A 16,653-nucleotide genomic window follows, 5' to 3' on the forward strand; every position below is an offset into this window, starting at 1 on the left:
GAATACACGATTAAGGAAGGCGCACCGCGAGGGACGCAACTCTCAACCTGCCAGTATCACGCTAACCACGACGGGCCGGTTATCAAACGACTGGGAAAGTCAATTAAAATACACCAGCGCTACCCATGCCATATCCATAAGAACGTGTACAGAGGCGCCCTGAAAGAAAGAAATGATCAGCGGCGGCAATTCAAGACGACAAGGAAGACGGGTCACCTTTTGCGCAGCAGCCAAAGACGAGCATGCTCATCCCGTCATCCCGACACCATTGCATACACCCCGTGCTTACCACCCCTCGGCCCATTGTCGTCTCAACCCACCCTACAGACCCTCCCGACGGCCGGTCGACGTACGACGCGCGCCGACGTATCGTGAAGACGATCGTGAAGACGACCAGACCTAACCGGCTAGACCTTGACAGAGCACCATTCGAAGGACGTACTATATAACCCAGCCCACTACAGTGCCCTGAACCGTACGCTTAGCACCCGAAAACATCCAAAAGAACCTGACAAATGACTCACCGACAGAAATTCGCCTACAACGGCAACGTTGACGGACCAAAAGGACACAGCATCACAGCTGTTTCGTCGCCAAGACGCTTTGCGCGTATCACACCCAAACCTACACACGGTATCAGCATCTAGGATAACGCACCTCCGACACAGGAAGGCCAAAGACAGTCAAGCGCCCCATGCGGATACGCGCGCAAGCGGACAGTACGCGCGCATACGTGTCGACGCCTTCCACGTGTCACGCTGCTACTGCTATACATGTGAGCCATTGGGGAACAGGATAAGGTGTAGCTTGAGGAGCTGGTACAAACGAATCACGCTGCAGAGGCAAACACCCGCAGCGGTGTCGACAGGCTGAATAACGCACGTCAGTTCTTGCGACACAGTAGATGGCACGTACACGCACCGAACAGATTCCATGCCTATGGACGTCAACCACGCTCTGCTGCAATCGTTGCGTCAGCAACGTACAGCGGCTGACGGTGCGATGCACGCACCTCCGATATGGACCCCTGCTGCACACGCAGTGTCTGTCTCGTATACACAGGACCATACATTTGCAGGGGTCAGGTCGCTCCGAATGTCCTACGATCATGTTTACACACGAGGGCTACAGCGCACAAACACGCCAGTGCCCCGGGCTGCGAGGGTGGGCCGCGATCGATGGCGACATGTTGACCGCACAGACAAGTCCGGAGCAGAGCAAGGTCACTGAAAGCATCGCCAACGACATACGTCGAAAGCCATGTCAGCAAGCCCCAAGGAAAAAGGCAGGAGGCGGCGAACGACGAGCGCGCAATCGTCGATTGGAACGAAGACGAGCAGACGGAAACGACAGGCAATGCTGCTGACGAAGTTGCCGAGATGCCGAACATGACAAGATTGCAAGGTGTCAGCATGTAAGATGAAAAGTAATGCTCAGAGCCTTTCTCGCGAGTCACAAAGTACACAGACAGACAGTAACAGGTAGTTATAGACGTAATGACCCCAACACCAGACGAAAAACGACGACACAGAAGTGCTACAGCGCCAACAACAGAATGTGTACGTGAAGTTCATGACAAGTTCTTGCCGAAATGCCGTAATGCCGACATCGTCGGCATTGACCAAACATTGCTCGGCATGCATCCCAAAACTTGACGGACGCCTAGCGCAACGATCACAGCCCGTGCTCCCACCAAACTGCATATTACGATAGATTGAGGTGTTCCGTAGCTGCATGATTTTTCTGGACGAAATCCATCCGGCCAAGCGTCACTGAAAGCCCGTCGAAAAGACGGTCGGACCGACTCGACCGGTGTACAAACACAGGAATCCGAAAAGTGGTCGCGTTTCTGAAGCGTCGCAGCGCATAAAACGGTGGTTTATCCATTTCATTTCATTTCATTTCATTTCATTCCTAACCCACCAAATTCAGCAGAATAAGATGTCACAGAGTTCCCCTTCGAGCCGGGACTCGAACCATCGCTGTGACCTTGGCTCCGGGATTGTAATCTCAGGCATCACCAAGTTGACCTCCAAACCGAGCATCCACACCGCCAAGTGCTGCCCGCCTCAGTCCCTGACCGCCCTTGCCGCAGGCCTTCCGCAGGCGAGGGCTCATTTGACTTACAGCTTGGGCGGGCTACCTCAGCCCACCCAGCTGCTCTTAGGATCCTGCCTACATGGGATGGTCAGTCAGAGTCCACCACAGTCCCATGCTACATGCTGAGGCCGCCGCCCACTGACAAACTTGTGGAATCCGGGTTTTCGGCGAGCGCCGCACACGCACGTGACCGACGCTTTATATACCGCGTTTTGTAGATTTCACTTCATCCATTTGTCCTCGTACCACCATACAGGACAACCAGAATACACACTGATTATGCTGGACCCATGGCGACCGACGACTACAACAACAAAACTTGCCAGCGATGGAAAACGATTGTTCTTGTCCAAATGAGTTTCAGCTCCCATGGTCACAGGCTGAACAGTCACGAGTTGAACCGTGGGAAACTGTCCAGCCCACACATGATGTAAGCCACTGTTGACGTTGGTCCTTGGGTTGGTCTGCCCTTTGATCTGCCCGCTCCCAACCAAAGGTCAGCAGGACCAATCAAGCGCCTAGGGCCCAGTGTTCGAGGACAGACCAAACACATTGTGCTTGGTCAGCATGGCCAGTTCCGCGCCTTAGCTTCATTCAGACAGGTGCTCCCACCAAAATGCTCCTTTGAGTAACAGCTATAGACTATCTTGCTTACCTTCATCCGCATCAAGTGATATGTCGTATACTGCTATGAATTCAGTAATGTGTCAAATGCTCCTTACTACACAGAGATACTTTTGTATAAAGTTAAAATACTATACCATCAATGCAACTCACTGTATGGTAACTGTATTTTACACTGCCATCTACCAAAATGCTGCAACCTCCGACAAAAATGCTCTTGATTATGCACCTTTCACGTTACATATCTCACTGTACAGAATTACAGCGACAAGTTTTACTACACAAAACCACAACTTACTTTACACAATGACTTTAGTCCAATAAAATGCTATACAGACGCTTTCTCCACACGCAACTCACTTGAACCCATGCTTCTAGTATTTTTTGGTGAAAAATAACCTCATAGGGCCTGCGCGAGTATCAAAGCTTGTACGCAGATCGTCGAGGAGGATGATGACAGTCAGAACCGAGGTGATCTCAGCCTCAGATCAGAGCGAACTAGTCGAGGCGCCATTTCGCAACGACAACCTTTCTGATAGGAATGCAACGAAAGCGATTGATTCTAATTACTGTGCAGGGCAGGTTCCCGAGTAGATGAGGATGCGCGAACTAAGAGTACATGGGTACGATGCGATGCAATGCAATTCGAACGAGAACGCGGTGTCCGGATAGAAACAATGAAAACCGAGTGCAAAGCCAGAGCGATAGAGACGCCCGAGAGTGCTTTATGTAGATGACTAGATGTGCTTCGCCTTCGCGGCAGCCTCGAGCTCCGCGAACTGGCCGCTCTTCAAGCACATGCTCCTGAAGATGCCATCTTCCTTTTCGATGAGATTCAACGGCGTGTCGAACTCGACGACCTGTATGGTTGTCAGCGTGTTGTCCCACCTTCGTGTGCAACATCTACACACCTGCCCCTTGTCCAGGACAATGAGACGGTCGTAGTCGATGACTGTCCGCAAGCGGTGCGCCACCGTGATGAGGAGTGAGTTTGTGAACTCCTCCCTGATAGTCTGTTGGATCTTCTTGTCCGTTGCGAAGTCAATGCTCGACGTCGCCTCGTCCAAGATGATCACCGAACTCTGGCGCAACAGCGCGCGGGCCATAGCGATCAACTGTCTCTGGCCCTGCGAGAAGTTCGTGCCGCCTGCCGACACTTGCGTGTCCAGAGTGACGGTGGTCCTCGCGTCCACGTCGGTCATGATGGATGACGCGGAAGAGGAGGGGAAGGTTGCGTCAAGCTGGTGATCAGGGGTAATCAGCCCGTTGGTGGGGGACTCTGGGCGAGAGGGTGCGCGCGAGGAGGCAGCAGATGCGGCTCGAGAGGGATGTGTACTTCCGCCGGTCATCCCGACACGCTCGAGGACATCGCGAATTTCGCTGTCTTCGTGTTCATCTAGGGTACAGTCAGTGAGCGGCCCGTAAAGTAAAGTCGTCTTGCATACCGAAGGGGTCCTGTGGAACATGAATCAGTCAGATGACAACGTTGGCAACTAACTTGAACTCACCAGATTGTCCCTCAATGTTCCAGAAAAGAGCGTCGCATCCTGAGGGATGAAGGTCTGTAGAAAGGATATCAGCATCTGTAGCAGGGATTCTAGTCACCGACGTACGATACGAGAGCGAAGGTCCTGAATACCAATTGTCGTGATGTCAATGCCGTCGATGAGTATTCTCCCGCTCGAAGGGTCGGTCTAGAAAACATTAGTACACCACTTAAGCATCACATTACAAGACATACAAATCGCAACAGCGACATCGCCAGAGTACTCTTGCCAGAGCCGGTCCTCCCGAGGAGACCAACGCGCTCGCCGCCGCGCAGGTTGAAGGAGACGTTCTGGATAACAGGTGGCAACTCAGGCGAATAGCGGATCCACAGGTCCTCGACGGACACCAGGGATTCGCTGTTAGCTGACGGCCAGTACGCAGGTGGGCGGTGGTCTTCGATGACAGCGGGAGGCTCCTGGGGAAGATCCAAGTATTCGACCACACGTTCCACAGAGCTGAGGCACCTTGAGCTATGATGTATTCGTGATTGTCTTATGACTCACTTGAGATCGAGCTCGAGAGCCGTCCAGAAACGACACTGTATTCGTCATGAGCCATGACCGGGAAGAAGAGAAATTTCACTTACAGCCCAGTACACCGACATCGTGAAGGACATCGCAGATGTGATACACAGACCAGCGAGACCAGCATTGAAGCTCGAGATAGCGAAGATCGTCGTTATCAAAACGGACAACGCGCCAAGCGAGTCGAAGCTCAAGAGCAACCACCTGTTGGTCATCCAGAAGACATAGTAGCATTTCGTAGTAGTGTCGATCTTCTTGTGCAAGTTGTCTAAGAAGCGCTTCTCGGCCGCGAAGGCTCTGACGGTGACTACATAGACCTGAGTTTACGGCCTAAGGACATATGGCGAACTTGCTCACCGATGCCATCCAAGAGCTCAGCGAAGTCAGAGAAGATAGGCGACCGCGTATTAGACTCCAACCGACGAAGGTCACGACCGGTGTTTAGGTATCCAACAGCGCACTCCCTGTATACGAAACCAATGACAATGGCAGGGAATAGGAAGGCAGGGAAGACAACGCTGCAGATATGGGTTAGAAACTTTTCCACCTCGAATATTAGCAAACGCTTACGCAATGGTCAAGACGGCAGCAAAGAAGCTCGCAAGCGAGGAGTTGACGGCCTGCAGAGAGCTCGCGAGGGAAGTGTCAATGGTCTCGATGTCCTGCATCAACGTCAGCAACATGGCCTCCTTTGAGATGTATATAGCTTCATACCTTGCCAAACCGGTTAAGCATGCGACCCTGCGGGGTCGTGTCGTGGAAGCGGAAGGTGGCGTGTACGACCACAAACAGCAGGCGCCTGAACAGCAACCTCGACGCCCTCAGCGCACCCCAGAACTGTGCTGAGATCGACATCACGTTCACCAGCGCCGACGTCACACCGATAGCAGAGTAAATCGTCACGTAGAAGAGCGGGTGCTCATTTGCGTCTGGCCAGTTGATCTTGGTAGTCGTGAAGGCATCTTCTGAGGCGCTCGCAGTGAAGTGGACTGGATGAGCGTTGACAGAGAAGGAGACCTGGTCCTGGTCATAGCCGCTAGAGACAGCATGCAGTGAGTGAACAGTGGCTTCCTGGCCGTAAGCTTCGCCCCAGATCTATGTCCGTTAGCATGATGGGGCGCTAGCAAGCAAGAGCACCTACCATAATCCATATTCTTTCTCCGACACCAAGGACCTGATTGACAAGCACGATGAAGAAGAGGAATCCCCAGATCCAGTAGGACCTGTAGGCCACCATCAGCCTTCGCAATTAACAATGAGCATGACGCGCTACTCACGATGCCTTCAAATACGTCTTGTAGATGGGCCACTTCACGCCGCCGACTTCACGATGCTCCTCCTTGATGAGCTTGCGAGGCTTCTTGCCATCAGCGACTCCGTGAACGGCATCCGCCTCAGCGGGCTCCTCGTCACCCTTGGCTTCTTCCTGGACGACAGCTTCCTCGGCCTTATGTGCTTCGACGCTTTCGGTGTTGGCGATGTCATCAAGTAAGCCTTGAGCGCGAAGGTCCTTGACGGTGCCTTGGGTGTCGATGCGTCCGTCAAGCATGCGGATAAGGTAGTGGGCACCGGGGAGGACAAGATCGACATGATGAGTGACAAGGACTACCGTCCTGTGTTGCAGGAGAGGACCGCAGAGAAGGCGCTCGAAGAGGAACCTTGACGTGTGGCTGTCCTGCACCAATGTCAGTAACAATACCTTCCCAACGAGAGGACCGCGAACTTACCACTGCGCTCAGGGGATCGTCCATCAGCACATACTTCGTCCTCGCGTAGACTGCTCGTGCAAGGGCGACTCTGGCCTTCTGGCCTCCCGAAAGACTAACACCACTGCAGACCAGAACAATCAGCTGTCTATTCTCATACTCACCACACCCCTCACTCACCGTGCACCAATCTCCGTCGCATCCCCATCTTCCAGCATGTTGAGATCCGGTTTCAGCGCGCAACACTCGATGACCTCCCGGTAGCGCGCCTCGTCGTAGGGGTAGCCGAACAGAATGTTGTCCTTGATAGACTGGTGGCGCAACCACGGCGACTGCGCGGCGTAGGAGATGGAGTGCATCAGGCCATGCTCGTCGACGCGGTGCGGATTCTTCTCCAGGATGAGGCGACCTTGGAGGAGAGTCATTTCGCCGAGGACAGCCATCTGCAGACTGTGGTGAGCTTGCGATCGAGCTCAGTAGGGAAATTGGCTCACCAACAAAGCCGTTTTCCCCGACGCCGTAGGGCCAGTAACCAGCGTAAGCTTCCCATCCGGAAACTTGACAGAGATATCCCGCAGCTCAAAGTGATGATCCAAGACCGCCGAGCCAGCCTCGCTCTCCGCGATTGAAGCGGTATCGTGCGTGACAATCGTATCGCTCGTCGACGCCGTATCCGTAGGTGACTGGATGTGACCAACGCCGTTAGTTGCTTTCTCTGGCTCGACCTCGTTCCACTTGAACGTCCCATTCTCGATGGCGAGCACGTCGTCTTCGCCGGTGGCCTGAGGCTGCGGTGTCGACAGGTCCTTCTTGAGGGAGGACACCTGTTCGCTGACCTCGTCCTCGTCGAGATAGACCGCGATACGCTTGAGGGCGACGTTGCACTGCAGGATTTGCACGATCATAGTTGGGATCGTGTTCAGCGGCTGTCTGATCATGTTGAACAGCGTAATCGCCTGTTAAACACATCAGCCCGATCGTTTCGCCACCAAAATAACCTCTCACTCACTGTGAACGCTGTGCTCACGGTGAGCCTATGCCCCGTCGCCACATACACGAAGAACGACGTGACGCTAATCAGGATGGGTGCGATCGCCCACAGCATATAGAACATGACCGAGTTGATGCGCGACTTGACCATCCAACGCATTTCGTACTCGCGCGCGGCCATCGTGCGTTCGATCCAGCGGCTCTCCCAGGCAAAGAACTTGATGAACTTGATCTAGAGAAAGTGTCAGCGCCCAAGCTTTCGACAAGAGGACATGAACGAGTGCTGAAGACAATAGTGAAGGTTCGAAGAGGCAATCTCTACTCACTGCGCTGATGAGCTCGTTCAGGACGCCCATTCGCTTGTCCCGCGCCGCCATCACGCCCTTCTGGATCTCGATGCTCCGCCGGGCGATCATGCTATTGAGTGGCCAAAAGAAAGGGATGACGACGAAGCCAGCGAACGCAGACCAGCCGAGGAGCTGATAGAGGAACACGGACGCGATCGCGATTTCGAACGGGGCTGGTAGGGTCAGAGGGTCATCAGGAATCCAGAAGACAAACAGATAAAAAGCATGAGCCCACCTGAATACAGGAAGTAGAGGCCGGCCACCAGTTGACAAATCTGCGATTCGTTAGCCCGTGACAGTGGCGGTCTCAGCTCATGGCATACCCTGTTTGCGTCGACCGCCATCAGGTTGACAATCTTGCCAGTATCAGCGCCCGCCTTAGGATCCAGCTCTACGGGCTTGTCCTTCTTTTTGCCTATGTGCCGGTCAGCAGGGCAAGCTATGAGCCTTTGGACAATGCACTGACCCTTCGACTTATTCTTCTTTCCTGCCTCCTTCGGTTCCTCCTTGAACTTCTTGCCATCCTTGTCCACCAACCCCGAGAAGTCCTTCCTCTTCAGCGCCTTGTCGTAGATAGCCGCCATCAGCTCGCTCCGAATACGCGTCGACGACCGCCTGCTGCTCCACAGGTGCTGCACATCCACCTCCGCCTTCATCAGCGTGCACACGAATGCCAGGAGCGCATAGATATACGCCAACGACCGCTGCTCGTGCGACGCATCCGCGTTGTTCACGGCATCCAGGATCTTCTTCAGGAAGAACGGGCCGGCGTAGTTGAACGCGACGCTAAAGTACTGCCCGACGCCGTCCATAATGAGGTCGAGGGAGTTGGCCCAGAAGATGCGTTGGAGGAGGGTGGGCACTTTGAGGTTGCTGAACTTGATGAAGATGGGGCGGGATTGGATGGAGGGGCTGAGGTCCCAGACGTCGGTGAGCTCCAGGGTGTTGTAGCGCCCCTTTTTGACGATGGGGTAGACCCAGGCGAAGGTGATCCATTGGAAGAGGGTCACGTAGTCTTCAGGGATGATGCGTGTGCCCTGGGATGCGAGTTAGCATATTCGGATGCCTTGAATAGGGTAGCACGCACAATGTCTTCCTTTTTGACCCTGTCACTCGGTATGTCGAGCGGGGTCTGCAGCACGATGGCGAGCAGGAAGACCACTGCGGCGAGGTGCAGGATTCGCGCGGTCAATGCCACCGGAGAAGGGAGTGGAGTGGAGTACACGTCGTGATCGAAGATGATTCCTCCGAGGTTGAGCACCGCGCCAATGAGATGTGCGCAATACAAGACGAAGAGGTCCCATGGCACGGTAATAGGCGGGCGCATTACGGGGCGCACTGTCGCGTACAGCCAGGTCGCCGCGACGATAAGGGATATCAGGCCGCCCCAGACGCTTCCGTCGTAGACAATGATAGTGAAGGACGCAGTCGCAATCCAGCAGAGCGTCTCGACGAGGCCGACGAAGGTCAACACCACAGTCCGCCATAGGGGTGCCACTGCCTGGACAGTGACAGGGGAGGGAGCCGGCTTCTCCTCCTCCTCGGCGAGGTCCACTGCTTCGGCTTCATGTAATGGTAGGAAGGTGCGGAAGGGGGACCTGAGCGTGTCGAGGACGCGGTACGCCTTCGCCGGCAGAGGTATCGCGCTAACGCATAGGAGTAGCACGACAACGGCGGGCAGGAACGCGCTCCACGCGCCGCGTACGCAGCTGCTCGCAAAGTCAAGCGCGCCGTGGTCGCCGCATATAGCGAGCGCGGTCATGGCGGCGGAGAGCAAGCTAGGGCAGAGGGCGAGCGAGGAACGAGTGGGATGTAAAGTCAACTCGCCAGGCTCAACGGCATTGGTGCTATTTTTGGAACGGAGCGCAGGCGTGGGAAGGACGGTGGGTCGGGCCGGACTGGGGCGAGTCTGCTCCGGAGGAAGCAAGCACGGATTGCTAACGACGTCCTTCCGCTCTACCACCATGTCCGCCTCCATGTTCAGACTAGCTTCGAAGAGGGTTGCGCCTGTGGTGAGTCCTCCTGAACTCTGATATGTATGTGCTCACGGAACACCCTTAGGTTCGCCGCTCTGCGACCACATCTGCCCCCACGCTCGCTCGTTCGATTTCCTCCCGTCCCCTCTTCGCAGCCCGGACGCTGCCCAGGCCCACCCTCCTCCGCCGGACACCCACTCTCGCGCGCTCCATAACTGACCAGGCACGGGCTGAGCTCGACAAGATGGTCAAGGGCGCGCCCCTCGTCCTATTCATGAAGGGCACACCACAGGTCCCTCAGTGCGGTTTCTCGCGCGCCGTTGTGCAGGTGCTCGATCTCCACGACGTTCCCCCCGAGAAGGTGCACACGTACAACATCTTGGAGGATGAGGAGTTGAGGAATGATATCAAAGAGTACTCGTGCGTATCCAGTTGGTGATCGGGCTTGGACAATGACTGACTCGTTCTGTTCACAGGGAGTGGCCGACGATCCCTCAGGTGTATGTCAATGGCGAGTTCGTCGGGGGCTGTGATATCATCATCTCCAGTGCGTAGCCCTCTTCGCTCCCACTACTTATTCTGACGTCGCCTCAGTGCACCAGAGCGGTCAACTGGCCGAGTTGCTTGCTCAGCACGGTCTGACGAATGCTCCGAAGGAGGCTGAGGTGGTAGAGCCGGAGAAGCAGTCATCGTAGATTTGCAGGATTGTATCCCGCTTTCCCTTACTGTACACTAATTCTATTCCCCTCTCGCTGTTTTTGCCTGCCCCTTCACATTGTCAGAGTCAGTCAGACAGCCAAATTTTGGGTATTACCCAGTGTTTTGACGGAAACATCGTGCAGTATGCTGTAAACGCAACGAGGTTTGTACTTGGAAGAATCATGCGCGCTTGCACACTTCGCTACCCCCGTGCACAACCGACACCGGCCAATGCCCTTGCTCAAAATTGGCATCGGGGTTTCGTTCCGAAGCGCCGATGTTGAATCATGTGCATTGCACGTGCACCGCGTCCATCAGTGTAGATTACCACGTTCCCCACGCTCCTCTGCACACACCTCACTATCGCGACGCGTAAGGGAGGACAGCCGCATCGAAAGTCTCTGAGGACGATAAGACTACTCAAGTCGCGTAGAACACATCGAAGACGCGTCGCCACCCAGCATAACATCGCCAACCACATAGCATGAGCAACCGCAAGTCGAAGCTAGAGCAGCTAGCCGAGCTGAAGCGCGTGCGCGCGGGCGGCAAGCGCGTACTAAAGGTGCGTTGAATGTTTCTTATACTTGCGTACCCCCGCTGATGTGCCCTTCCACTTATAGCAAGAAGAGGACACTGAAATCTACGACGAAGTCAGCGAGGAGCAATATCGCGCGATCGTACGCGGACGGCTTCAGGAGGACGATTTCGTCGAAGATGATGGCGTGGATGGGTACATGGACACGGGCGTGGAGGAGTGGGAAGCTACTCGTGATTACGATGATGACGAAGAGGACGATAGGCGTCGAGGTGCGTGGTGGCGCTTCGTCGTGCACTACATCTACTGACTATCCAATGACCTTCCCTGAATCCCCTCGTCACTGTGCTCTCTCTTACATATGCAGACAAGAAGTCCAAAAAGTCTGCCAAGGGGAAGGCGAAAGCCAAACCACCTCCTCCCCCGCAGCCGGCGCCCTCCATGAACGCGTACCGGCCGAAGGTGACGGAGGAGCAAGAGCAAGACTTCATGGCGAACCTGCTCGGCGAGCTCGACACGGTGCCTGTAAAGCCAGCGCTTACGACGCGTACGTCGAGGAAGCGCAAGCCCGCACCATCCCCCGAGCGCAAATCATCAACGGACAAGTACCGCTACAGGGAACGCGACAGGGAGGTCCCTCCAAGCTCGTCCCCCATCGCGTCAGACTACCCGGATACATCGTCGGACGGACTAGCTCCGCTCGAGGACGAGGACGAGCCCATCCGCAGCCCGACTAAACGCCCAAGGACAGAAGCGACGACGATGGCCGCGACCACCAACTCGCTTGCAGCTATGGACTTTGACGACATCACCATGGACGACCTCAACGACTGGGACAACGACATGGACTTCGACTTTCCCGCGAAGCCTAAGGTGGACCCGCCACCGGCCAAGCCGGAGGTCCTCGTCGACAAGAAGCCCTTCCCGAGCGCCAACGCCACACCCGCTAAGCCCAAGGAGAAGGAGATCGACACCAAGCCGTCCTGGATCAACGTCTACGAGTCCCTCAACGTTGCCGAGACCGACAAGCTCGGGCCCTCCACTACTACCCACACTTCTGCGCAACACGCAGGCATAGACGCGCTCGAGCCCGATGGCTCGCTTCGCTTCTTCTGGCTTGACTACCTGGAGCTGAACGGGAATGTGTACTTCATCGGCAAGCTAAAGGACAAGAAGACAAACCAGTGGCACTCGTGCTGTGTCACTGTCGAAAATATCGAGCGCAACCTGTTCGTTCTGCCCCGCGAGAAGCGCGTAGAGCAAGGGAGCGACGGGGAGATCTACGATACGGACGAGCCGGTGGAGATGGAGGATGTGTACAATGACTTTGACATGATCCGGGGCGCGCTGAAGATCAAGCAGTGGAAGGGGAAGTTCGTGAAGCGGAAGTATGCGTTTGGTGACAAGGAGGTGCCGAGGGGGGAGAGTACGTGGTTGAAGGTGGTATATCCATTCACGGGTGAGTGTGATGCTGAGGATGCGGTGTGGTGAGGTTCTAATATCGTAGCAGAGCCAACGATTCCGATGGACGCAATAAGTCCGAATATCCTGAAGATCTTCGGCACGAATACTTCTGCATTTGAGCTGCTCGTCCTCAAGAGGAAGATCATGGGTCCTTGCTGGCTGCAGATCAAGAACCCAGATGTCAACTTTAAAGGGGTGCGCCTCATCAAACAGTCGTTCAGGTCACCGAAACTGACGCCTCGTTAGGTTTCCTGGTGCAAGTTCGAGGCCACTGTCTCCGACCCCAAGGACATCAACCCATTCCCCGAGACAGACCACCAGGCGCCGAAGGAAACGCCGCCGTTGACCGTGATGAGCTTGAGCGTGCGCACGATTGTGAACCACGTGCAGAACAAGCGTGAGATTGTGTGCGCGACGGCGAGGATATGGCATAATCGTGAGTGACCGTGCGTACTATGAATTGAACGAGCTGACTGACTGCGATACCCCAGTCGACATCGACGACCCCACGCCACCGGAGAGACTGCCATGCACGGTACAGACGTTCGTGCGACCGCTGGACAAGTTCCCGCCCAGGTTCGAGGCGTGCGCGAAGCAGAATATGAGGGGGACGATTACTGCGGCGAAGAACGAGCGTATGCTGCTGAGTAGTCTTTTGAGTACGTCCTGCCCCTCTCTTCGCATTTGAAGCATATATACATGCCGCTTTCAGTCGCCCTCCACCGCGCGGACGCCGATGTCATCGTCGGGCACGATTTCGTCGGCGTAACCCTGGACGTGCTGCTCACGCGCATGAAGGAGCTGACGGTCGACCATTGGTCCCGGATAGGCCGCTTCAGACGCTCCAAGTGGCCGCATATCGGGAAGGAGGGGACGAATATCCGGTTCATGAATGGTCGTATGCTTTGCGACCTGTCGAGTGATGGAGCGAAGGTACGTTGCACACTGAGTCAAGTCGCCGCAAGTAACTGACCTATGTTTCACAGAGCATGATCCCCTCGACAACATGGTCGATGACCGAGATGTGCAAGACGCATCTGAAGGTCGAGCGCCAGGACATTGACCCGGATGACACGGCTAGTTACTTCGACGGGTCGGTCAGCAACCCGGACAGGTTGCTGACGTTCGTCCGCCACTGTGAGCTCGACGCCCACTTGCAGATGGCTATCGCGGCGAAGGTTCAAATCCTGCCGTTGACGAAGCAGCTGACGCAGCTTGCGGGTAACTCATGGTACGATTGATGTTTGGTAGCCCGTTCAACGTCTAACGCCTATGCTTCTCCAGGAACAAGACCCTCAACGGCGGTCGTGCGGAGCGCAACGAATACATTCTGCTGCACGAATTCCACCGCCTCAAGTACATCTGCCCCGACAAGACCTACGGCAAGAAGGCCGCGCCCGTCCGCGAGGACCCTGACGAGGAGGGCGGCGGCACCAGCAAGAAGGGCGCGAAGCGCGACAAGTACAAGGGTGGTCTCGTGCTGGCGCCGAAGCGGCAGCTGTGGGAGACGTACATCCTGGTCATGGACTTCAACTCGCTGTACCCGAGTATCATACAGGAGTACAATATCGACTTTACGACGGTTAGTCGGGTGGATGATGATGTGAGTGGGTTTAAATTTGGTGATGGGTGCAGGGAACTGACATTGGACAGACTCCGGACGATGAGGCGGAGCTGCCGAGTAGCGAGGCTGGGCAGGGTGTCTTGCCGAGGCTTATCGCCACGCTCGTCAGTCGTCGGCGACAAGTGAAGAACCTGATGAAGGACAAGAACGTTACGCAGGCTCAGTACTTGCAGGTGTGTATCGTGACCTTACACGGTGTATCGTTCCTAACGCATGATCTTGATAGTACGACATCAAGCAGCAAGCGCTCAAGCTCACTGCCAACAGTATGTACGGCTGTCTGGGCTTCGAGTACTCGCGGTTCTATGCCCGACCCCTCGCGGCTTTGACGACACGCCAAGGTCGTGAGATCTTGACGAACACTGCTGAGCTTGCAGGGACCATGAACCTCGACGTGAGCGATGTTCCTCTCGCTGCTTGTCACTGTCGTACTCACCGCTTGCCTAGGTCGTCTACGGCGACACGGACTCCGTCTTCGTCAACTCCAACCAGACCGAGCTCTCCAAAGCCCTCAAGATCGCCAACGAGTTCAAGAAAGCTGTCAACGACCGCTACCGACTGCTCGAGATTGACCTCGACGGTGTCTTCCAGCGCCTATTGCTCTTGCAGAAGAAGAAGTATGCGGCGATCAAGGTGGATGGGTCGACGACCACAACGGAGATCAAGGGTTTGGATATGAAGCGCCGAGAGTACTCGCAGCTGTCGAAGCGGGTGTCGCAGTAAGTGGATGATCATGGGTTGCTATATTCGCCTTGCTAACTGGGCCGCAAGGTACGTGCTAGATCGGATCCTGTCTGGGGAGCCGACGGAGATTGTCGTGGAGGAGATCCACGAGTACCTGGCCAAGATTGGCGAGGATGTGCGCGGAGGGAAAGTGCCTTTGGATGAATTCATCATCTTCAAGGTGCGTCAAGCTCCTCTGCTAGCGTTTCGATAATGGGTCTAACGTCCTCGCAGCGCTTGGGAAAGAACCCCGAGGACTATCCCGACGCAAAGTCCCAGCCGCACGTCCAAGTCGCGCTGAGGATGAAAGCCAAAGGTTCTAGCGCACGCGCGGGAGATGTCATTCCCTACGTTTTCTGCTTACCAGAAGGCGAGGAGACGGCAGGGAAGACATCGCAGGCAGACCGGGCCAAGCATCCGGACGATGTTCGTCGTTCGGGCTCGGGCCTCATTATCGGTATGTATCTGCGTCCCAGGGATGATCAGCGAAAGCTTAACTCGCTGGCATTGCATTGCAGACTACGAGCACTACCTATCTCAGCAAGTTTTACCGCCCATCGAGCGTCTTTGCGAACCTATCGAAGGCACTGATCGTGCTCGACTTGCTGAATGCCTTGGTGCGTCCCTTTTCTGTCCGTCCTCCCTGCTAGAGCTGACGAATCTCGCGCAGGCTTGGACCCTCAACGATACAAAGTGTCGAATAGCGCCTCTGACGAGCTATCCATCTCGACATTGGAGACCCAGATGTCGGATCGCGAACGGTTCAAGGACTGCGTCGCCTTCTTCGTGCGGTGTCGGAAGTGCAAGGCCACCGATGTATTTGCCCGCCTGAATGAGCAGACTGTTGACCCGACGGGTGTGCCGAGGGTGAGTGCATGTTTGCTTAGTGAATGGCAAGCCGTGCTGACCCTAGCTCGCAGGATCCCATGCTTCACCCTGATGGCGCCAAATGCACTGCTTGCCAAGAGAAGCTCCAACCCTGGTCCCTCGAGATGCAGCTTCAAGCGCAGATCAGGGGCTTCATCACCCGGTACTACGAGGGCTGGACGGTGTGCGATGATCCGACGTGCGGACAGCGGACCAGGCGAATGGGCGTCTATGGACATAATTGTGTGAGGGAAGGGTGTCAGGGCAAGGTATCGTTCGAGGTAAGAGTTCGCCTCGCAGGCTACGAGCAGACGCTAAACCAAGCTGCAGTATACGGACGCGCAACTCTACACGCAGCTGAAGTACTTTTCTTCGTTGTTCGACGTCGAGAAGGCGTTCGAGATTGCAAAGTCCAAGGGGAATGCGAGGGTTGAGCATGGTAAGTCCCATAGGCTGACATTGGCATCTCGAAGTTGACGATACGCTAGACAAGGTTCAGGGGCTGGCTGCAGGCAATGTGGTATTGTTGGACACGCTCCGAGCCTGCACCGACCGCTATCTAGATATGTGTGGACGTCGTTGGGTCAGCCTCAACAACCTGTTCTCGTTCATGACCATGTAGAATGCCGCTCTCTATGTTTGCTTTCGCGCTGTTGTACTTGTACGCATAGACAGATAACTTATGTGGATGCGTTGCGTCACGGAAGTATCCGTTCACTGTATCATTTTGAATCTCGACGAACGGACCCCGCTACTAGGGGCGACAAAGAAACGTCCTAATCGGGACAATAACCTAACTTGCTCCCGACCGCCACGGGTACTTATCTTGCAGTGCTTGACGCTCAGGTCTGCCTGTTCCTGTAGCGGCTACACTTGCCCTCTCCTTGATAGCTCTTTGATACAGCTTCCACAGGTTGAATGACCTC

General features: G+C 55.3%; 3 protein-coding genes across 3 annotated transcripts; 2 read left to right on the top strand and 1 right to left on the bottom strand.

Annotated features, from left to right (window-relative positions):
* Positions 1–3,263: 3,263 nt before the first annotated feature.
* On the bottom strand, positions 3,264–9,850 carry SCHCODRAFT_02618764 (P-loop containing nucleoside triphosphate hydrolase protein). Its single transcript, XM_050344900.1, has 22 exons — positions 8,927–9,850; positions 8,306–8,876; positions 8,163–8,254; positions 8,075–8,114; positions 7,819–8,012; positions 7,512–7,724; positions 6,997–7,458; positions 6,683–6,945; positions 6,524–6,626; positions 6,074–6,471; positions 5,938–6,019; positions 5,511–5,891; positions 5,367–5,458; positions 5,154–5,314; positions 4,859–5,103; positions 4,776–4,810; positions 4,466–4,727; positions 4,338–4,418; positions 4,233–4,286; positions 4,170–4,179; positions 3,636–4,120; positions 3,264–3,584 (listed from the first exon to the last, which is right to left on the bottom strand). Exons 1-22 carry the CDS (start codon positions 9,815–9,817, stop codon positions 3,462–3,464), a joined length of 5,238 nt encoding a protein of 1,745 aa, XP_050201125.1. The 5' UTR covers positions 9,818–9,850; the 3' UTR covers positions 3,264–3,461.
* SCHCODRAFT_02618767 (glutaredoxin) lies at positions 9,789–10,588 on the top strand. Its single transcript, XM_003032692.2, has 4 exons — positions 9,789–9,851; positions 9,901–10,235; positions 10,292–10,362; positions 10,410–10,588. The coding sequence occupies exons 1-4, from the start codon at positions 9,804–9,806 to the stop codon at positions 10,508–10,510; spliced, it is 555 nt and encodes a 184-aa protein (XP_003032738.2). The 5' UTR covers positions 9,789–9,803; the 3' UTR covers positions 10,511–10,588.
* Positions 10,589–10,851: 263 nt separating this feature from the next.
* On the top strand, positions 10,852–16,464 carry SCHCODRAFT_02572448 (uncharacterized protein). The gene is made up of 19 exons (XM_050343851.1): positions 10,852–11,076; positions 11,135–11,321; positions 11,417–12,508; positions 12,560–12,708; positions 12,760–12,949; positions 13,005–13,172; positions 13,226–13,446; positions 13,500–13,744; positions 13,798–14,116; positions 14,167–14,310; positions 14,364–14,531; positions 14,585–14,856; positions 14,909–15,041; positions 15,095–15,317; positions 15,379–15,477; positions 15,531–15,727; positions 15,781–16,008; positions 16,058–16,166; positions 16,216–16,464. Exons 1-19 carry the CDS (start codon positions 10,999–11,001, stop codon positions 16,347–16,349), a joined length of 4,356 nt encoding a protein of 1,451 aa, XP_050201126.1. The 5' UTR covers positions 10,852–10,998; the 3' UTR covers positions 16,350–16,464.
* Positions 16,465–16,653: the final 189 nt, after the last annotated feature.

The sequence above is a fragment of the Schizophyllum commune genome (assembly GCF_000143185.2).
Source record: "Schizophyllum commune H4-8 unplaced genomic scaffold SCHCOscaffold_4, whole genome shotgun sequence".
Classification (NCBI taxonomy): domain Eukaryota; kingdom Fungi; phylum Basidiomycota; class Agaricomycetes; order Agaricales; family Schizophyllaceae; genus Schizophyllum; species Schizophyllum commune.